Source organism: Poromitra crassiceps (assembly GCF_964638095.1).
Source record: "Poromitra crassiceps genome assembly, chromosome: 8".
Taxonomy (NCBI): Eukaryota; Metazoa; Chordata; class Actinopteri; order Beryciformes; family Melamphaidae; genus Poromitra; species Poromitra crassiceps.
In genome coordinates, this window is record NC_139629.1 from 36,687,398 (window position 1) to 36,709,933 (window position 22,536).

Genomic DNA, 22,536 nt, shown 5'->3' on the forward strand with positions numbered 1-22,536 from the left:
AAGCTACTGCTGGCATCAGGCCACGTGCCAGAAGCTGCTGCTGGCATCAGGTGTCAGAAGCTACTGCTGGCATCAGGCCACGTGTCAGAAGCTACTGCTGGCATCAGACCACGTGTCAGAAGCTGCTGCTGGCATCAGGCCACGTGCCAGAAGCTACTGCTGGCATCAGGCCAGGTGCCAGAAGCTACTGCTGGCGTGGTGTGGAATGTTTCTCTGAGCAGCACGGTGTTGAATGTTTCTCTGAGTCATCCAGCCATGGCACGCGTCTCGGCCTTCCCATTAGGTAATGCTAAGGTAATGGCATTGGCCATGCTGTTGAGTAGCGCTCAGCTCTGTGTGGTCATGCTCTCATCTGGTCATGCTGTCTGGCCATGCTCTCATCTGGGCGAGCTGTTGACATCAAACCCACACGGCCACATCACTACAGCTTATACAGTATATAGTCTGCACAGCTCAAAGGAGAATCTCTCTATTTTTCAACCTGGACCCTATTTTCTAGGGATGCACGATATGGATTTTTTAAAATCACCTGCTTCTCATGGCCGATACGATAACCGATAATTTCACATTTCTGTATTTAAAAAATAAGTAACCTGTAGTTTATGCACAGCTGAGGTTTAGAAAAGCTGAGATGTAGTGAGCAAAGATGAATGTTGTAATATTCCATTCTGACCTAACCAAATCTAATTGACATCACTATTATTAGCACAAAACACAAAACACTCTTCAAATGTTCATTTATTAATTGTTCTAGTCAAGTAGATTAAAAAACCTCACAAACATACTTTGGCTTTAATGGAGCATTTTGCCTCAGAAGCCAAATCAAATGCTTTGACATAATCTGTCAAATCAGACATGTCAATGCATTAACCACGGGTTATTAGTGGTAAATTGCATCACCCAATACAAAAATAAAGGTGTTTATACAAGCGAAAGCCTGTGGCTGCTTAGTCTGCTTATAAAACGCAATGAAAAAAGGCATATAGTAGTCTGGCCCCTATGGCATTTTATGCTTAAAGGTATCCAAAGGAGAGGGTGGGAATTTCATCATTTTAAGGTCAAGGTCATCTGGCCTTCAGCATCGCAATTTCTTTTAGGGCACAAGGTCACATGCCAGGGCACAAAGGCCATCACTCTATTGACATCGTGAAGAGTGATTTTTCTGAAATGTTAAAATGATTCAACGACACATCCGTTGCATAGGGCAGGCTACATTACACTGAGACCACTGACACCTTTAAAGCAACTGACAGTAGCAGGCTGGTAGCAGGGCACTGCCAAGGTGGCCTTAGGGAGCTCAGGGCATCACGGCCAGAGGGAGGGGCAACGGAGGCCACGGCCTTCCTGTAATTCTGATGTTAACTGCATGCCACTATGCATCAATCTACCCAGACTTTGAAGAAGGGCGGTGGCCAGCAGGACGGACAGAAGGAGAAGGAGGAGATCCGCTCTCTCCAGGAGCAGCTGGCTGCCTTGAAGGAGATCAGTGTAGGTGGAGCTGTCGTCAACATTACATTCAAATATGAATTCATAATTGCCTTGACTTTTAAAGTTGTCTCTCTCTGTGTGATAGCGTCTCTCTTTGAATCTGTACTCTCTGACATGGACCTGTGCTTTTCTGCTTCCTTGTAAAGCAGAAGGGAAAGGAAAGCACCAAAGGACAAACGCACAGGAAAGAAGCTCCTAAAGTTGAGAAGGAGTCCCATAAGGCTGGAAAAACAGCTCCTAAAATTGAGAAAGAGTCCCCTAAGGCTGTAAAAACAGGTACGTATGGAGGGTGTTCGAAAGAAAGAAAGAAGGTGCTCTTTGTTAGAGATGAAAATGGAAGGTATGTCAGTAGGAAAAAGAAAATCAAGAACCATCTTAAAGTGACAAGTTAAAACACTCCTTGTATTCATGACAGCATACCTGTGAAGGCATAGGATAATCCATTTCAAAGGATAATTTCGGGGGGGGTTTTCAACCTGGACCCCATTTTCCACACTGTATGTGTCTAATAAACTCATCGAGACACTTTTTTTCTCTCAAATTGGTCGAGTACTTACTCACCGAGATAGCCTTGTTTACAGCTGGAGCAATGTGCTCAAACAACTACACAGTGTAACTACACAGGGCAATCCTGCACCGCATCGTCAATACACGTTCGCTAATAAAACTGTTTTGCTGGCTGGGAGGCTCAAACTGTCAATAGTGTCTGGCAACATGGAAATGACTCTATATATATTTAGCTGATTGATGGATATGGTATTTGTTATTGTTATTTGGTTATGTTATTTTCATGTCATACCAAATGAATGGCCATCCCACATGACATTACATGATACAGTGTTTTGCAAAGAACAAAAAAAGGCCTTATAGGGCAAAGGCTGAGCTGGAGAGGGAGCCTGTGCCCTGTGGCTTCTGACTTGGAGGTGCTGAGCCAATTCACACTGAGCTGCAAACTGCTTCAGTGCACATCAAAGGTCAAGACGGAAGCCAAAAGGACCACAGCATCTGCAAACAGCAGAAGGATCCACCCTAAGGCCATGTGTCCACCAGTTGTTAGTTGTTTTTTCCGCATCAGCCCAACACCCCCCACCCCCCGACACGGCAAATTGTGCCTGTATGGATGCCCGACCAAGCCAGAGGTAACACGGGGGCTCGAACCTGTGACCCTTGTGTTGGTAGTAGGCAGGGAATCTACAGTACCGCTGCACTACCCGGGCGGCTATGTACGCGACTCAAAATGATGAAGCATGTCACCTATGAGGAAGCAGCGTGCTTCTTGGTGATTTTAATCCCTGCAATCTTTCCAGTACCTGCCAACTGTATGAGAATAGACTGTCCCAGTGTTGAGAAACTTACAGGAGACAAGACTCTATTCATTCAGAAATGATATGTCATACCATATCTCCCATATCTCAAATCCCCCACAGAGTAAACAACAACAAAAGACAAAAACAAAACAAGGAAAGCACAACATGATAAAACATAACAATCATGAGACAGCATGTAGGGATAAATAAAAAGTCAGTAGAGTAATGACTGAGGGTCGCCAAACAATCCTGGTCCTGATTGATATAAAAAACAACACATCTCAAGATATGTTATGTTCTGATATCAATGAAAACAAGAATCTACTGTATTTTTAAACTTGCGGGGTAGCTGGATTCACGCAAGATCACGATCACATGACAGATCCATCTTGCCACGCTCCAATCAGACTCCAATCTATTGGTTTGAATCCGAAGCACCAGTGGTTCGCACCAATCAGCGTCCTTGAGGCAGCTACGAGCGGGCTTTAGGTGTGACGCCAGAGAGAGAGAGCCTGTGATAGACATGATCAAATCACCTGCCAGATATGTTTTTAAAGTGCCTGCCGTTTGAAATGGTTTCCCTGAGCGACTCGTTATGGTTATGTGAAAACAAATCATCTGGCAGCGTCAGGTTACTCTATTTGGACATCTGTCAAAGTTTTGCCATGTGCATATTTCTTTTCGTGCAAGAGTTTGAAAGTACCATTTACATGGTACTTTCAAGGGTGGCCATGCAATCTAATGTGTACAGTGGTGACAAATACAAATACTCCCTTCCCCTTGATTTCCAGCTGTCATGAAGGCACCCCAAAACAAGTTATCAGCTCAAGCAGACGACCAGCCATCAGTTGTCAACTATCTGGACAAGTAAGTGACTCAAGGATATCACTGGAATGATATGAAGATGCAATGTTTCCCATTTAGTTAGTTTGATTGTAATCTAGTTTCAGTTTCAATTTTATTATTTCTGTGGGAATGCATCATATATCATGCACATTTTTTATTTCAGCAGATTTATTTTCTGCTTTAATATTGATTTAAGTTATGTATAATCACCTTGCTATGCATTCAGTGTTTATATCGACACGATATTTCTAATTATGTATTTCAGCCTGTGCATATTCTGCGGTAAAAAGGATGGATCGTTCACAGAGGATGGGTTGGACCTTCACTACTGGAAGCACTGTCCTATGCTGCGACGCTGTGATGAATGCAGACAGGTACCTTGTTAACTGTGAGGGATGAGCTTTGAACTTAAGGGCAAATTATGGGGATAAATCTATAACAGCCTGACGAAGACCAGAGGTTGAAACGCGTTGCGTCCCTTGTGCCCTTGTCCTATCTTGAAGATGTACTTTGTATTAACTGAATAAGTATAACTGTACATTACTTCTTTATTAAATCCTTCTATAAGCATCAAGAAGCTCCTTTTTTCTATTTACTGTTTATATTGGCCTGCTGAGCTATCTTGTCGCCACTTTTTTTACTTTTCCTCTCGATAAATCTATAACTACATGCATCACAAGCTGTGAATTTGTACTCGGATTCATAAATGTGGAATGTCGTATTTACAAGTGGGGAGACGGCTAGAAATAGTTGCTGATGCTCCAGAAAAGTGACCGATTTGAAGTCTACTTATGTGGAAACAGCTAAGTTCAATAGCTGTATGAATTGTGAGAACTTGAAGGTACAAAACTGAATGCATTTGTGAATGTCATTTTAGTTGCTGAAATTTTTGGTTTTCAGTTACTTCGAAAATCTTTTCACACATTCACAAATGTTGAATCACACATCTAGATACTGCTCTTTATTTGCCGATTATGATGTGAAACTACAAATGTAAATACCCATTTGGAAATGTGACATAACGCAACATTTACAAATCTGAAGTCACTACTACAATATAAAGGTCATTTGGAGGTCAAATCTCATACAAACTTTTGAGGAATCAACAAAATATATATATATATATATATATATATTTTCATTTATAATTTTTATTTAATTTATTAGACTAGCTCTAGTCTTACCGTAATTGGTTTCTCGCACAATTTGACTGTTAAATAGCCATACTAAATACATTTATTAAATCCTGAAAATGTAAGGGAACTACTCTTCTATATATATATATATATATATATTTTTTTTAGCTCCACCCTGTTTTACGCTCACACCCGGGAGCCACAGGCTAACGGACAAAGGAATGACTATCATAACCATACTGATGATCTATCTACATGTGTGGGAATAAGTGTGTGTTTGGGCCTTGAAGGCTCTGTGTGCAGCTCTGCGTTGTGTTGCCAGGTGGTGGAGATAGCCAGCCTCACAGCACCTGCTGGGCGAGTGTGAGAGCAGCTCCAGGTTCAGTGATAAGTGTGTCTCTGCGTTGTGTTGCCAGGTGGTGGAGATAGCCAGCCTCACAGAGCACCTGCTGGGCGAGTGCGAGAGCAGCTCCAGGTTCAGCCAGTGCCCGAGATGCTCAGAGGCTGTGGCCCCTGACGAGTTGGCCCGCCACACCCAGGGACCCGCCTGCAACCGTGAGTCTCCTGTGCTGTTCTCCTACAACCCAATCCCCAGAAAAAAATGACTGTATTGTATATTTCTGCGATCCACAGATATGTACTATCTCAATGTCAATTTGAAATAAAACATCAGCATACTATGTTTCTCAAATGTGGCATACCATACACTTGAGGTACGTATATCCTTATTGGTAATGTGAGAATTCAGGAAACTGGAGAAACCACCATGGAGAGTATTTTCAAGTAGTATTTCCCATCTAAAAGTACTAGGAAGCTTAAATATGCTGTGTTTCCAATGAGATACGAATGCAGCATACATACTAAAACATTAATTGCCAGCTAGAAGAATGAGACTACCAGCTAAATGCTAACTAGACTAATGTTAAGAGCGTTGATGCTTTCAATGTGAACTCTTACAATAAATAACTAGATCACACCAGCCATATGCTCGCATGAATAATTGAAACCCCATACTATAAGTCTGTTGTATTGCCATGTTTCCCGACCACAGTAGATAAATAAGTAGACGAACCTGTGAAATATGAGTTAGTGTTTCTTTCTCCACTCCTCAATAGCACAGTGTTTGTGTTTGAAATCACTCTTTTTCAGCCGTGTCATTTAGTTATTTTCTGCGGGGCGTTTAAGGGGCCTTTCGCAGATTAAAGGTGTCTTGTTTCGATCCATTTCAGCCCCCGTCTCGGGTAAAGGGTCCAACCACTGTCCTTTGTGTCACAACAACTTCAGGCCCGGGGAGGAGGTAAGAAGTCTGCACATACATATTATACAACACAGGTCCAGTTAGACACGTTAGACACACCCTGATGACAAATCGATGTAGGTGATATAAGCAACAACCATAAAGGATGAAGTGACTAAAATAACACATCGGGCCTCAATAGAAGATTCAAACTTGCCACACCTGAAGTCTCAATTTAGCTCCAGCATTTGCCTTCCATTTGGTGAAGCGTTTTTCACATGAAGCATCCAGTATTAGCCTGGCTCCAGACCTTGGAAGCCACGCCCACTCAGGCCAATACAGCATGGTATTCTGTCTACACCACATACTCATTTGACCACTGCAGTTCCCACACTGTTTGGGGCCCTAAATACTGTAACATCCCCACACATCCCCCCACCAGTTGAAAAAGCTGGTGCTGGACTAAAAGAGACTCTAAAGTAAAGAAAAGAATGTCCGCATCCTTTATATTGAACAACTAAGTAGCCTATTTAATGTTTCGTAGCGTTACAGTTATTATAAAGTGTTCCTGAAAAATATTGTTTCTCAGTAGTAAGGCACTAGTGAGAAATACACCAATGAGTGAAAAGTGTGACCACATGCCCTGCTCTCCCCTACATAAAGCAATCTTATTTAACCATTCAACTTCCTGTGTAATTCCTTGTCACTACTGTATACAAGGTGACCATTAAGACACAGTCAGACATTTTCCGGGTTGATTTGTCTTACTACCTGGTTGTGTGCCAGGGTGAGACCAAGCCAACTGAAACTACGATACGGAGACTCTTGAGACTGAAGCGCAAATTATGCTCGAGCGAAATCGACGGCGCTGACTGCGCCGAGGGGGTCGCCGCAGCTGGGCGTCGTATCGGCGCAGCAGGGGGCGTGCAGCTCCTCGAAAATGTGACTCCGCGCCGTCAACTCCTTGTTGTGAGGAATGAGGAAATGCCATTTCCTCATTTAACAGTGCTTGTCCCTCATCTAGCAAAGCCTTCTGCAGCCTCACCGGAATGAGTTGTGAAATGGAGGGACAATAAAATGTCCCCCCACCGACATGATTGCAAGTTCTTGGTAAACGACACGATAACGTTTTGGACGTGTTTTGGACGAGTTACGTTCGAGTATGCACAGTCTCGCTGTCGCCGCTCGTCGGCGGCAAGGCTCCAAGTCGTGGCTGCGCAAAACCATGCCGGGCGCTTGAGTGTGTGTGTGTGTGTGTGTGTGTGTGTGTGTGTGTGTGTGTGTCCATGTGCTATCTGTGCTCGCAGGCAGGCAGTGTGTGTCATAATAACCTGGGGATGATGAGAAGCAGATAGAGGAAGGAGAAGAGGCCCTAATGTGTCACAACTCATTTACCAAACAATCTCCTTTCTTTGTTACTTCTTCTTCTTATCCACCCTTCCTCTTTTTAAATTCAACTCTTCTGCTTGAAACTCTCCCCCGTCCGTTCATACTTGCCTTTGCTGCTACCACCCTCTCCTTCCTTCCTCCTCTCACCTTTTGCACCACAGGTTAATTTTTTTTATTAAACATGGGTAATTTACAGCAGGGCGATGTGGGAATTTAGGACTTTAATCATGAGAGAGATAATGAGGAAAAGAGTGGAAGAGAGATACAAAGCATGGAGACAAGATAGGTGGGTTTTTATCCTCATCTAGACTTGGACAACTTTTTTGAATACCATATCGCTGGTGAGGGATCAGTTTATCCCAGGCCTGGGCAAGAGGTGGCCCTGTGAAGAGGCTCTGGGTTATGGGCCCCCTGAGCTCTTGGGCCCCTGGGCCCGGTAGAGGCACTGTCAAATTTCAGTGCAAGACCTTCCTGTTTCTAACCGCTAGCCACATTAGCAAATACCATGCGTTTTGCAAGCTATGTTGGGCACTGTCGTTTTGCAAGCATGTATGTTCCGTGGAAGCCAAGAGGGGAACTTCTACAATATTCCATATTCACTGAAACTCTCAATGTTTGCACTTGATCATTTTTGTGATATACATTTTAGATGGTCACTTTTGATCACATCTTTGGTATGTTGTATGTTTATTTTATTTTATTTTATTTTATCATTACCTGTATTTATTTTACTGTGAGTTATGAATTTAAGACTAAAAAAGTAATTTACTGTACACCCTTGTATTTATTCATTAATTTGTGGTGTAGGGTTATATGGGTGCGGGGGGGGAAATCTTTTTCACAGCCCAATGTTGACAGGTATGGTTAAGGGGTTCCTTGTACAATTTACAGCATTAGCTTTTATGCTGTTGTAGCACTTCTCACAAAAAAGTAACACTATGATTATGATTCACTGGAACATTTTTTGTTACTACTTACATGTGAAGTGAATTGCATAGAAACAACTCACCAAAATTGACTCTTGCACTGATTTAAAAAATTAATAGCCCCAGGGCCCATGTTCCTATTAATCCGGCCTTGCGAACAGGCTTTATCCAGTGGGAGAAGAAAGCAGCTAATGTTAAGCTGGAGGAGCTGTATCCAGTGGTAGAACTTAGAAAGCAGCTAATGTTATGCTCGAGACGAGGAGCAAACAACTGTGTGGGGGTAAAATACTGGCATTGTTTTAAACATCTTTTAAATCCAACGGTAAAGCATCAGCTTTGCTTCAGGCACTGATCTCACACTGAGACAAGGTGTAAAGGTACATTTACATCTTGTCTCAGTGTGAGATCAGTGCCTGAAGCAAGCGCGATGCTTTACCTTTGGATATAAATGTGTACTTCAAGAGCACCTCACATTCCTGGAGCCGACCAGTGAGCACTCGCTAATTGTCTTTTGTTTGTAACATCTTTTAAACCAGGGGTGTCAAACTCATTTTAGTCCACGGGCCACATGCGACCCAATTTGGTGTCAAGTGGGCAAAGACAATGAAAATCAATAATCAATAATAACCTATAAATGACAAAACCTCAAAATGTTCCTGTTTATCTTAGTGTAAAGAATTACAGGTACTGTACAACCCTACAACACGGTTATCTCAGATACCATGAAGCACATTATCTATTGTCTGTACTGTGCATTACAATCAGGGGTGTAGTGGAGGGTAAACGCAATTTACCCACCCCTTTTAAATGAGGCAGATAGTTTACTCCGCTATTTTCAGAGCAACTGTATCAATCAATGAGGGCAAACAAGGTGGGTAAACTACTCACCTTGGATAGTTTATCCACCTCTGTACTTATCACTACACCCCTGATGACAATTGATGGCAACTGTGCAATTCTCTTTAGTCAAGCAAAGGTGATGATACTGACTGACTATTTAGTGATGAATACAGATAACATGAATAGGCGACTTAATATTTAACTTGCTCCTAAAACCTGGTACCTCTTAGCCTTCACAAGTGCATCACATTGGATTGATGGACTTCTCAGTGCAATTTTCACACGTTGCAAAGTCATCCTTTGGGCCGGATTGGACCCTTTGGGGGGCCGGATCTGGCCCCCCGGGCCGCATGTTTGACACCCCTGTTTTAAACACTTCAAAAGAGGCACCTTTGTGTTTTTATCTGTCTTCATTCATCCCGAGACAAAGAAAATGTGAGCGCATTCTTCAGATTCTGATTTGGATTAAAGGGAATGAAATGGGATATTGTTTATACCCTAACTAACTCTGCTTGGGTGGTGATGGATCATTGTGGCTGTGGACCCACACCCAGCTTTGCTTACATTCCACTGTTGATTTAAGCCTGGATTGAGATGCAAAAGCTGTTTCTTTTGACACATTCTAAACACAGGGCGATGCTCGTGCCTTTTCTCGGGGGGGGAAATTGGGCTGAAGTACAAATTTAATTTTTCTCCACCAGCGGTCATGGTCATGGTCATGGTCAATGTTCAATCTGTCAAATAGAGTCTGCACACACTGTGTAGAGCTGCTCCCACGCAGTTTAATTGTATAAATTAACGTTTTGATCCACTCAGGACGAGTGACCGTTAATACAATACAATGACACTGACTGGGAGCAAGTCTACACAGTGTGTAGTCTCTATTTGATTCCTTTCTTTATGCTGATCAAATCTGTTTGTCCTCCACCTGTTCAACAGCGTGGACGTGCATCATGCTCTTCCTTCCTTTGTGAGTCATCCCAGGTGAATGTTGTATGTCAATAGATTCAGTGTATCCATGAGAAGTGTGGTCACAGTGGTTCTCAATGTGGGTTCCGGGGACCACCAGGGGTCCTTGGGGGAGTTCCAGGGGGCCCCCAGCAAATGGATGAATTGTTAAAGTTCACCATTATTTAATTGGCAAGAAAACAATTGGAGAATGAAGAAGCAGACTGTTTTTTATCATAGTTTCACTGTTATCTCTCTGTCGACCTACAACAGATTTCAGATGTGTGTCTGAGAAACAAAATGCCATTAAATGTCTGTGGCCCCAGTGTGGACTAAATGAGCTAGTCCTCGACATGAGAAAGGTTGAGAGTCAACGGACTATTGAACATCAGTGAATGTGGTATGTGAACATCACCTGAGTGAATGTGATGTCATTTCCCCACGGGGATCATCTTCCATAAACCATACTCATATTCCTGCCCCCTAATAATCACTAAAGTAAACTCCGTGTCTATTCATGTCCCCTGTGGTGGAAAAGGTCAAAGGGGAGGTGCCTTGTTGACGGTTCCCCGCCCGACCCAGAGACGTCACAGCGGTGTCGCCTTTCGCTTCCAGTCCTACACGCGGCTCGTCTTTCAGCCGCCCGCTGCTTCTCTGTACCTGGGACTGCCCTCTGTCCCCATGACATGAGCTGCTTCTCTGTACCTGGGACTGCCCTCTGTCCCCATGACATGAGCTGCTTCTCTGTACCTGGGACTGCCCTCTGTCCCCATGACATGAGCTGCTTACCTGTACCTGGGACTGCCCTCTGTCCCCATGACATGAGCTGCTTACCTGTACCTGGGACTGCCCTCTGTCCCCATGACATGAGCTGCTTCTCTGTACCTGGAGCCTCGCTCTGTCCCCATGACATGAGCTGCTTCTCTGTACCTGGAGCCTCACTCTGTCCCCATGACATGAGCTGCTTCTCTGTACCTGGAGCCTCGCTCTGTCCCCATGACATGAGCTGCATCTCTGTACCTGGAGCCACACTCTGTCCCCATGACATGAGCTGCTTCTGTGTACCTGGAGCCTCACTCTGTCCCCATGACATGAGCTGCTTCTCTGTACCTGGAGCCACACTCTGTCCCCATGACATGAGCTGCTTCTCTGTACCTGGAGCCTCACTCTGTCCCCATGACATGAGCTGCTTCTCTGTACCTGGAGCCTCGCTCTGTCCCAATGACATGAGCTGCTTCTCTGTACCTGGGACTGCCCTCTGTCCCCATGACATGAGCTGCTTCTCTGTACCTGGAGCCTCGCTCTGTCCCAATGACATGAGCTGCTTCTCTGTACCTGGAGCCTCGCTCTGTCCCCATGACATGAGCTGCTTCTCTGTACCTGGAGCCTCGCTCTGTCCCCATGACATGAGCTGCTTCTGTGTACCTGGAGCCTCGCTCTGTCCCCCTGACATGAGCTGCTTACCTGGAGCCTCGCTCTGTCCCCATGACATGAGCTGCTTCTCTGTACCTGGAGCCTCGCTCTGTCCCAATGACATGAGCTGCTTCTCTGTACCTGGGACTGCCCTCTGTCCCCATGACATGAGCTGCTTACCTGGGGCCACGCTCTGTCCCCATGACATGAGCTGCTTAGGTCCAAAATCACCAAACATATCCTTTAACACCGCTACTTATGTGTTTATCTACTTTAGTAACCATGTCGTTTGTTCTATAACTACATGAACATGTGCCTTCAAGAATCATTCATTGTAAGCCCCTTGTTCAAGCTCTACTCATTTGTGTCGTCTGTATTAAAAAGCACTGCTGGACACTTCATATAGATCCACAACATCCAGCCGCCTGGCTCTCTCACCTCGCGGCACGCCCTCACTCCTTCATGCCTTCAGCTCAGGAGAACTCGCACAGAAAAGTCACACTCTCTAAAGCCAGAGCTCTCAGCCCTCCAGCAAATGAAAGGCTGCAGTGTTCAGCGGGAGGGGAGAGAGGGCGACCGTGCGGGCCCTGGCTGGCCCCACAGTGGCCCCGGGGTCTCCCCGTCCCGTCGAGGACCGAGCCGAGAGAGGAACCGACTTACTGAGCTACTTTTGTCCCCCCTCTGCTCAGGCCTGGAAGGCTCACCTCATGGGCAGGGAGGGCTGTAAACAAAACTCACGGAGGACTGCGGTGTCCCAGAGAACCCAGCCAGCACAAGGTAAAGCATTCATTCACCCTCTACCCCCCCCCCCCCCCCCAACACACACACACACACACACACACACACACACACACACACACACACACACACACACACACACACACACACACACACACACACCTCTGCAGAAAGTGCCCAGGCTGCAGCTCAGATTTAGTGTCACGGATATTTGTGTATTCATTACGAGCGGCGTTCCGCGATCCTGACACTGGTTGTATTCTGATTTGTTAATGGACCTTTTTCACAGGAGCCATTTTGACGCGTGATAGCAGGGTAAACACCGGTGTAACTGATAACGTTAATGACGGTTCCATTCCATTGAGGTGTTCCAGTGCCCTCGTGTGCATGCTGGCTCATTGCAATGGCGCTGGAACACCTAAATGGAATGGAACCGTCATTAATGTTATTAGTTACACCTGGGTTTCCCCTGCTACGGCACGTCAAAATGGCTGCTGTAAAAAGGTCTCGAAACCCGATAATGCTTTCAAGTCAAGTGACTGTAAAATAGCAATGTCCAATTATATAATTGCAAAAGACTGCAATTTAATTAAATAAATAAATAAACCGTTTTGATTTGTGCTGGCTCTGAAAACAGTACTGTAAGAAATACACATCAAAATCATCATGATACCATTTGTACCTTGATACCATTATATCGCAATTGCAATATTGTCCACAATAATCCTAAAAGGACTTTTTCACCAAATCGTGCAGCACTAGTATGTGGCTCAGTGGCCTTGTGGTTTGAGTGTCTCCCCTGAGACTGGGAGGTTGTGAGTTCGATCCCCGGCCGAGTCATACCAAAGACTATAAAAATGGGACCCATTGCCTCCCTGCTTGGCACTCAGCATCAAAGGGTTGGAATTGGGGTGTTAGATCACCAAATGCTGCTCACCGCTCCCCCGGGGGATGGGTCAAATGCGGAGAACAAATTTCGCACACTCAGGTGTGTGACAATCGTTGGGACTTTACCTTTACCTTACTTATGTAGCCGCATCCCCACTCGCTGCTTACCTGACGAAACGTACCTGTTTTTACTCACAACACCGACAACACACGGCTGCTGTGTGTCGTTATCAACAGCACGCAAAAGCCACCGGGTTCTCCACTGTGTAAAAAGTGCCTATGTTTATGTAAGGGAAGGTCATTCCGTGTGTGTGTGTGTGTGTGTGCGCGTGTGTGCGTGTGCGTGTGTGTGTGTGCAGGCAGGGCTGTGGGCGGAGCCAAGCTGAAGCAGGCCTCGTCGGTCGGGGGCGGGGCCAGAGCCAGGCCCATGGGCAGAGGCAGTCGGATCCCGGCCCTGGCGCCTCGGGCCAGCAGACACACCCCGAGCATGCGCTGACTGAGGTGGGCCTCAAAGCACCCCGGGGAACCCCCACTCAGAGGACCAACCATGGCCCAAGAGCAGTGGACAGCAACGTCCCACATATAGATAGCATTGGGCACTCCTAGAAAATTCTTCTGATAAGTCTAAGAGGTACCCAGAGGAAGAGGTGAAGGTGTCAAGTGTGGACACCTCTCCATCCAGAGGAAGAGGTGAAGGTGTCAGGTGTGGACACCTCACATTTCCTCTCCCCAATTGTACCAATCCCCCCTGCTGTCCCGGTTGTTGCTCCACCTGGGGAGACTTGTAGACTAGCACATGCTTCCTCCGATACACGTGCAGTCGCCAACCGCTTCTTTTCACCTGACAGCGGCAGGTGGTGGCGCGTGGGAGGATCACACTATCCCCCCAGTTCCCCACCCCCCCTAACAGGCACCCCGACCGACCAGAGGAGGTGCTAGTGCAGCACCCAGACTCACCGGCTTTTCACCCGCAGACACAGCCAGTTGTGTCTGTAGGCCAGGCCGGAAGTACCTCTGCCGGGAATTGAACCCTGGTCTCCGCGGTGGTAGGCGAGTGCTTTTATGTCTAGCGATGTTGATCTTTGTGAAATGAACACCTCTCACTGCCATCTGGAGCCACCAATGTGCAACAGTGCCTAGTGCAGCTTTGAATTTGGCCATTTTTATGACAAGAAAATGAAAAGTGTTCAACTGGGTCTAAATAAGACAATCTTTCGATTAAGGTGTTTACACGAGTTGCGTAATGACTGAAGACACGCCCACATGACGTTCCTACGTCCCGCGTCAGTTTGCCTCCTCAATTGAACCCGAAAGCCTTTCTGTCATGTTTCTACCGTGTTAGGGACAAATGGCGCGACTGCTTTTTACCGCTGGCAGCCATCTTTTCTTCTGTAAACAAGCAGGCAACACTTGCTGCAAGCGTCGTCACGCAGTTTGACTGCCGTGCGCATTGCAAAATGCTGCGGAAACTCCTGTAGGACATCATAGTGTGATTAAGGTGTACAGGATACATGTCTACATTGCACTACAACAGTGGTTCCCAAACGGAGGTACTCGTATCCCTAGGGACACGTGGAGGTACTCCAGGGGAACTTTAGAAAAGGGAAAAAGGAGAAATGTAAGAATAAATCATGAAAATGAATGAAATGTTAAAATAAATCTGCTAAGGAGGCTCTAAGTGCAACTCTTTCACTCCATTTCTTCAAAGTGATGTACTCTGTCACTCAGAAGGCTGTTCTGTACCAAAGCAGAGAGCAGTGTGAACGCTACACTCTGTCACTCAGAAGGCTTTACTGTACCAAAGCAGAGAGCAGTGTGAACGCTGCACTCTGTCACTCAGAAGGCTGTTCTGTACCAAAGCAGAGAGCAGTGTGAACGCTGCACTCTGTCACTCAGAAGGCTTTACTGTACCAAAGCAGAGAGGAGTGTGAACGCTACACTCTGTCACTCAGAAGGCTGTTCTGTACCAAAGCAGAGAGCAGTGTGAACGCTGCACTCTGTCACTCAGAAGGCTGTTATGTACCAAAGCAGAGAGCAGTGTGAACGCTGCACTCTGTCACTCAGAAGGCTGTTCTGTACCAAAGCAGAGAGCAGTGTGAACGCTGCACTCTGTCACTCAGAAAGCTGTTCTGTACCAAAGCAGAGAGCAGTGTGAACGCTGCACTCTGTCACTCAGAAGGCTGTTCTGTACCAAAGCAGAGAGCAGTGTGAACGCTGCACTCTGTCACTCAGAAAGCTGTTCTGTACCAAAGCAGAGAGCAGTGTGAACGCTGCACTCTGTCACTCAGAAGGCTGTTCTGTACCAAAGCAGAGAGCAGTGTGAATGCTGCACTCTGTCACTCAGAAGGCTTTACTGTACCAAAGCAGAGAGCAGAGCAGTGTGAACGCTGCACTCTGTCACTCAGAAGGCTGTTCTGTACCAAAGCAGAGAGCAGTGTGAACGCTGCATTCTGTCACTCAGAAGGCTGTTCTGTACCAAAGCAGAGAGCAGTGTGAACACTGCATTGTCACTCAGAAGGCTGTTCTGTACCAAAGCAGAGAGCAGTGTGAATGCTGCACTCTGTCACTCAGAAGGCTGTTCTGTACCAAAGCAGAGAGCAGTGTGAACGCTACACTCTGTCACTCAGAAGGCTTTACTGTACCAAAGCAGAGAGCAGTGTGAACGCTACACTCTGTCACTCAGAAGGCTGTTCTGTACCAAAGCAAAGAGCAGTGTGAACGCTACACTCTGTCACTCAGAAGGCTTTACTGTAGCACTTTGCCAAAGCCAGAATGCTTCACTGCAGAGATTTCACTACTTTGTTGTCATTGCTAAATGCTTAGTGACAATCTGCGATAGATAGCACAGTTTTTATATGCTCTAGCCTAGTGAAAGAAATAGAAAGTGGACCTTTTGCAGAACATCATTTTTAAAATGAAAAAAGAGAGGAGTGTAACTATAGGATTTATCTAGCACTCAAACAGCATTTCAAGCACTCCCATCACTGTGAATTCTGTCTAGGATCAACATGAAACATATCTTATTTTTTATGGGTTATATGCAAGTACCTTTATTGTGCTCTACAGTGTTATAGTGACTTTGATCCCAGTAAGGAAGAACACACGTCTCTGAATCTGTGAACCACGTTGATCAGAAACATCCTGAAAACCCTCCATAGTCTACTGATTTTTATTTAAACTATACTTATATAGATTGTGATATTATTAGGATCAGACGGTGGCATATGTACTTACTGTATGTGTACTTTATTATTGTTGTCACGTTTTAGTGGAGAAAAAATGTGTCTGTCCTGCCAGAAGATTCTCTTGATCAATGTATAGGTCAGTGTATGGTTTTGATAGGAATCTGTTTGCTTCAGTTCAGTATGTATGTGCATAGAACTCGGCTTTCTCCTGAATATTAATTTGAGCTGAAAATGACTTTTGCTTCTGCAAATGTGTCTATGTTTGTTTAAATAAAGCTAACTTAAGAGGAGTGTTGCAGAAGTTGCTGTGCCTTGTGGTTTGACGTGACAAAAAGCTTGCTGTTGCCAGGAAATGATACCAAGAGCTTGTGTTGAACTTCCGTCTGGCACCTCCAAACCCTATTGGGCAATCAGCTGAAGACAAAATACTATACAAAGACACAGTTTATTGGAAATCTGCTAAACAAAATTGCCTAGTTGACTGCAGAGCTTGAGAAGTATTTGCAAGAATCAGATTCCATTAATATCAAACTGAAGCACAACCAAAATTGCTTTTCCATGTCAAACGCTGCAGTACTCATTCATTATTTACAAAGATGACAGAAGTCCAGTTTTATGTACACTATCATACACAGATCTACAGTGTTACAGCTCTTGAGCTTCTTTGGTTTGGCATGCCTCTGCAAATCATACTCAAAAGAATTACAAAAAAAATAGAGTAAAACAATATATTAACTTAAAAAAAGAAGCAACATCAACTTGATTTTTACAATTTCAATACCCTACTACAAAACAATGATCACCCACAAATCCATCCGTTTTTCTATGCAGTGTAGATTCACAGGTATGTGTGCATTGGATCCCTATTGACAATCACACAGAGATCCTGAAACTTCATCGCAAAACAAGAATAAAATCAGCTGCTAAAAAGGGGGAAGAACTCACATTTTTTTGCCACTAAATGAAAACTTGGTTGATTTTTCTCATCAACAACAATGTGATTTTTGAACATTTGGCTTCGGCTCTCAGAGATCCAGTGCTTTTTGGCCATCTGAACAATATGTCTGTTTTCTGTGGAACGTCCACAGAAATCAGAGCGCTAAAGGCTCCAATCTGAAATGATCTACTGTACAGCCTGGAGGCTGCATCCGTGCAAAGCTGTTTATTTCAGCTTTCATACCCAAAACATGTATTATTTTACAATATTACCAGCATTTCTCAACTTCAACCCCAGCGAACTTTATTTTTTTCATCCAAATTACCTTTCCGTGGAGCTGTATGTGTGTGATTTCACAAAATTGACAACATTTCTGTAGTAACTGTCTGTGCTGGAGTAACTCCCACATTTGAAGTTGCAGAAAAGAGTTAGCATTGTGGGTAAGTAGTATCAAATAGATGCAAGTTAAATGAAGACAGGAAGGGAGAAACATAACTTATTGCTTTTCTTAATAAAACATACAATGCCCGTCAAAAGTTTGGACACGCCTCACTGAATGTTCTGTTTTTCATTCTCCGCCGATTCTCAACGCTGATTTATTTTGCACATAATCTCACACATATCCCAAAACTGTTTTGCAGACATTCATTAGTTTGAGAGTTATTGAGAGATGATTTGAGTTACGTTGTGGACCAGTGATGTCATTTGCATAAATAAACCAGTGATGTAATTTGCATAAATGACATCACTGATCCACAACTTAACTCTAATCACCATTTACAGTTTTTGGATATGGGTGAGATTATGTGCAAAATAAATCAGTATTGAAAATCGGCAGTGTTAAAGCCATTTTGATCTACGGATGGATGGACCACTTCGATTCGTATTTTTAGTCCTGTTCTTATTACAGCTGCTACTGTTACTACTGTCATAACTGTGCATTACTATCACTACTTATGCTCTTATTCATCTTCTCTGCATCTCTCTCTCTCCCTCCCTCCCTCTCTCTCTTTCTCAACCCAACCGCTCATGGCAGATGAACCACGTCCACCAAGAGCTCAAGGTCTTCTTCCCTGTTAAAGGGGTCTTTTCCTTGCTGCCGTTGCCAACATGCTCTTGTTGGGTAATTGTCACATGACCTCGCCGTATAATCGTCAGTGCATCATGTGACAATTGTTTCAATTGTTGGGTCTAAAGTAAAGAGCCTGGTCTCCTACCTGCTCTATTTGTAAAGCGCCTTCGGGATAACTCTTGTTACTCTATATGAATATAAAATTGATTGATTGATTGATCTAAAGACGTCTGCTGAAATGCTTAACGTGTTTCTTAGTCAAATATAAATATAAATAGTTGGTCCTATAAAGCCTTTGCCCTTCCGTCAAGGCTAAGGGCAGCTACTTTAACGAATCTGAAATAGAAGATCGTTTGAACACTTGTTTTTGCGACTGCATAATTCAATTTGTGTTATTTCATAGTTTTGATCTTTACTGTTATTGGAAAACGTGGGAATTAGTAAAAAATAATGAAAAACGTGTCGTGTCCAAACTTTTGACGGGCAGTGTATATGATTGTTGTTCTTTCTATAGGAGGCCGTTTGCTTGATGATGAAGATGAGCTGGAGCTCAACCCTTTATTTCCCGCGACATCACAGAGCAGCAATCAGCGATGTTTCCACATCACCGTTTAGCTTAACTAGCTCATCACCATCACACCATGTAGCTTAACTAGCTCTCTTTGTGAACACACTCCTATCAGTTTAGTTCCATTGAGGTCCTTTTGGCGCACACCAGCTCCTCGCTCTGCACCACGCTCCACATTCTGAGCAGCTCCTGCGCGCTCAGTTTGTGCACCACGATGAGGTCTTTGTAGAAGCACGGCTCGCTGTTCATGGGGCTCACCCGGCGCCGCGTGATGCCGAAGGTCCTGAAGCCCGGGTGCATCTCCGGGGCCAAGCGGAGCCGCTGAAGGCACATCCCCAGGAACACGTCGTCGATGGGGTACAGCTCCAAGTCCTCCGAGACCACGAAGAGCCGCCTGGCCAGCGGCGAGGACATGAGGAAGCCCCCGCCCCCCACGTACGGCGGGTAGGGCTTGTCGTACAGCTCCTTGGGGATGTAGTATTTGCTCTGGCGGTTGCGGATGGGGATGGCCTTGGCGATGGTGTCGCCCACGAACAGCTCGGACACCTTGCGCTCCTCCGCCTTGAAGCCGATGAGGTCCAGGAGGTTGCGCGTGTTGACGAACACGTCGTCGTCGCCCTTGAAGATGAAGCGCACGCCGGCGCAGTAGATGTCGAACCACTTGAGGAAGTTCACCTCCTTCAGAGTCAGGTTGAAGAAGGTGTCCATGAAGTCCCACTGCAGGATGTCCCCGTAGATCCTGTCCTCGTACTCGAGCAGCTTCTGTAAAGGAAAGTTCATTTAGATAGCGCCTTTCACAGAGCGGAGCTGCAGAGACAAAGTGCTTCATTGGGGAAAATGGTTAAACTAAGACCATCAGATAGAAACTAAACATAAAAACAAGGACACAAAAACACGCAGAAATAGAGACACAAGAGGCTAGACAAAGGGCAGTCTGAACAGATGAGTGTTTAGCTGCTTTTTAAAAGTGTCACCAGAGACCACAGATCTCAAGTCCAGTGGAAGGCCGTTCCACAGTTTAGCTGCCACAATTTCAAAGGCTCGCTCACCTTTTGTTGTGAGCCTAGAGAGAGGGACAACAGTAAGCCCTGGCCAGTGTGGGACAACAGTCAGCCCTGGCCAGTGAGGGACAACAGTAAGCCCTGGCCAGTGTGGGACAACAGTCAGCCCTGGCCAGTGTGGGACAACAGTCAGCCCTGGCCAGTGGGGGACAACAGTCAGCCCTGGCCGGTGGGGGACAACAGTTAGCCCTGGCCAGTGGGGGACAACAGTCAGCCCTGGCCAGTGGGGGACAACAGTTAGCCCTGGCCAGTGTGGGACAACAGTCAGCCCTGGCCAGTGTGGGACAACAGTAAGCCCTGGCCAGTGTGGGACAACAGCAAGCCCTGGCCAGTGTGGGACAACAGTAAGCCCTGGCCAGTGTGGGACAACAGTCAGCCCTGGCCAGTGAGGGACAACAGTAAGCCCTGGCCAGTGTGGGACAACAGTCAGCCCTGGCCAGTGGGGGACAACAGTCAGCCCTGGCCAGTGGGGGACAACAGTCAGCCCTGGCCGGTGGGGGACAACAGTTAGCCCTGGCCGGTGGGGGACAACAGTCAGCCCTGGCCAGTGGGGGACAACAGTCAGCCCTGGCCAGTGAGGGACAACAGTCAGCCCTGGCCAGTGTGGGACAACAGTGAGCCCTGGCCAGTGAGGGACAACAGTCAGCCCTGGCCAGTGAGGGACAACAGTCAGCCCTGGCCAGTGAGGGACAACAGTCAGCCCTGGCCAGTGTGGGACAACAGTGAGCCCTGGCCAGTGAGGGACAACAGTCAGCCCTGGCCAGTGTGGGACAACAGTGAGCCCTGGCCAGTGTGGGACAACAGTGAGCCCTGGCCAGTGAGGGACAACAGTCAGCCCTGGCCAGTGAGGGACAACAGTGAGCCCTGGCCAGTGAGGGACAACAGTCAGCCCTGGCCAGTGAGGGACAACAGTGAGCCCTGGCCAGTGTGGGACAACAGTCAGCCCTGGCCAGTGTGGGACAACAGTGAGCCCTGGCCAGTGAGGGACAACAGTCAGCCCTGGCCAGTGTGGGACAACAGTTAGCCCTAGCCAGTGTGTATGCCCAAGGGCTGGGCAATAATTCAGTATCATTTGTCATCTTTCACTGGTATATTGTGATGATTATGACAATTGGCAGGAAATATTATAATATAATTTGATTATTTAATGTGATTTTGCTTACATGGATCATATTGTGATATATAATGATATCGAGAAAGATCCTTATGATCATTGTGATATTGATTTCAACCGTATCGCCCAGTATACCCTATTTGTTCTGTTCTCTCTCTTCTCTCTCTCCTCCCCGCATTCTCACCCTTCTCTCTCCCCCTCCTCCCGCCCCCTTTCTCTCTCTAATGAAAGATTGATCAATCCTGTTTATTGATAGTGCTTAACTAAATTTAGCTAGACAAATTCTCTGTAAAGCCCCCTGAGACATGCTTGTCACAAGCAGCTTGTGAATTAGGGCTATACAAATAAACTTGAGTTGGCTAGAAGACCTAAGTGATAATGTAAGGATGGAGTAGGTCACAGAGGTACACAGTGCCTGATCATCGGGGCTCTATAGCCTATCTGATTACAGGAACTTTAAACTGAACCCTAGACTTGATGGGGAGCCAATCTAAGGAAGCTAAGATGGGTGTGATGTGACATCAACCCCACCTGTAGGTTCTTGGTGTCTTTGCCGGTGGTCGGGCTCCCCAGCAGAAATAGAGTCTGGATCTTCTTGCCGTCCACCGTCTGCTCCCTGCCCCAGGTGTTGCGCACCGCCTCCCGCCGGTCATGCTGCTCGATGACGGACTTCACCACCATGAGGAGGTGCACCTCACCGCCTGCGCATTTCTCCGGGTGGTTGATGCGCATCGGGAAGTACCTGCCAAGGGTGGAAGTCATCAGGGCACAAAACTAGCACCAGCCAAATGCTGGTAATGCAAGAGACTGGTAGAGTTGCTTCATTCACCAGTTAAAAAAAACCCCAATGCTAATCTAGTGAGTGGCTGGGAAAATTTGAACATTCACTAGCCATTTGGCAAATGTGCAAGAAGGTTAATTTCACTGGCCGGTAGGCCAGTGAAGGTGTTCCGTAGGCTTAACTAATTACATTTACTCATGTTACTGTAACTGAGAGACTTGTTGTGTACTTGTGCTTTTTTAATTAATTACGTTTTTTTTTTTCAAAACAGTCATTTTACTTTTATGTTTACTGAAGTAATGTACTTGACTACATTTTCACCGATGCCGCTTCCATTGCAGAGTACACATTTTGTAGCCTCTCCATGCAACATAAACTGACTGGACCATGATGTAAATTGACAGTCAGCTGAGAAGAGAAGACTACCTGGCTTTACTTTCTTGTGCACCTCAGTTTTCAACATATTTTCCAGACCCCCTAAAGTCATGTTTTAAGATGTTTATAAAAGACTCTACTTTGAATCATAATTTGTGTCTGATGGGAAACCACCAAAAAAAGTTTAAATGATCTTGTTAAAAATCTTTCAAATGACTTCCCCCTCCTCCTGCCTCATTAAAAATTCCAAAGCAACCATTCGGGGCTATCTAGAATGTAGATAGCCC

At 45.7% G+C, this 22,536-nt stretch overlaps 2 protein-coding genes across 2 annotated transcripts in view; one reads left to right on the plus strand and one right to left on the minus strand.

Moving 5' to 3' along the window:
• Positions 1–13,652, plus strand: part of cep104 (centrosomal protein 104) — a gene marked incomplete at both ends in the record, with an annotated part of 42,528 nt that extends 28,876 nt beyond the window's left edge. The window contains 8 exons of the mRNA XM_083641193.1: positions 1,393–1,488; positions 1,635–1,764; positions 3,587–3,662; positions 3,907–4,015; positions 5,194–5,332; positions 6,007–6,074; positions 12,220–12,307; positions 13,516–13,652. Coding sequence (XP_083497319.1) covers positions 1,393–1,488; positions 1,635–1,764; positions 3,587–3,662; positions 3,907–4,015; positions 5,194–5,332; positions 6,007–6,074; positions 12,220–12,307; positions 13,516–13,652 — 843 coding nt within the window. The remainder of the gene's footprint in view (positions 1–1,392; positions 1,489–1,634; positions 1,765–3,586; positions 3,663–3,906; positions 4,016–5,193; positions 5,333–6,006; positions 6,075–12,219; positions 12,308–13,515) is intronic.
• A 3,173-nt stretch (positions 13,653–16,825) lies between these two features.
• b3gnt7l (UDP-GlcNAc:betaGal beta-1,3-N-acetylglucosaminyltransferase 7, like) overlaps positions 16,826–22,536 on the minus strand; it is a 7,454-nt gene continuing 1,743 nt past the window's right edge. Inside the window, exons 2-3 of the mRNA XM_083641533.1 lie at positions 21,625–21,835; positions 16,826–19,680 (exon numbers count right to left, since the gene is read on the minus strand). Of these exons, the coding sequence (XP_083497659.1) occupies positions 19,030–19,680; positions 21,625–21,835 (862 nt within the window). The 3' untranslated portion in view covers positions 16,826–19,029. The remainder of the gene's footprint in view (positions 19,681–21,624; positions 21,836–22,536) is intronic.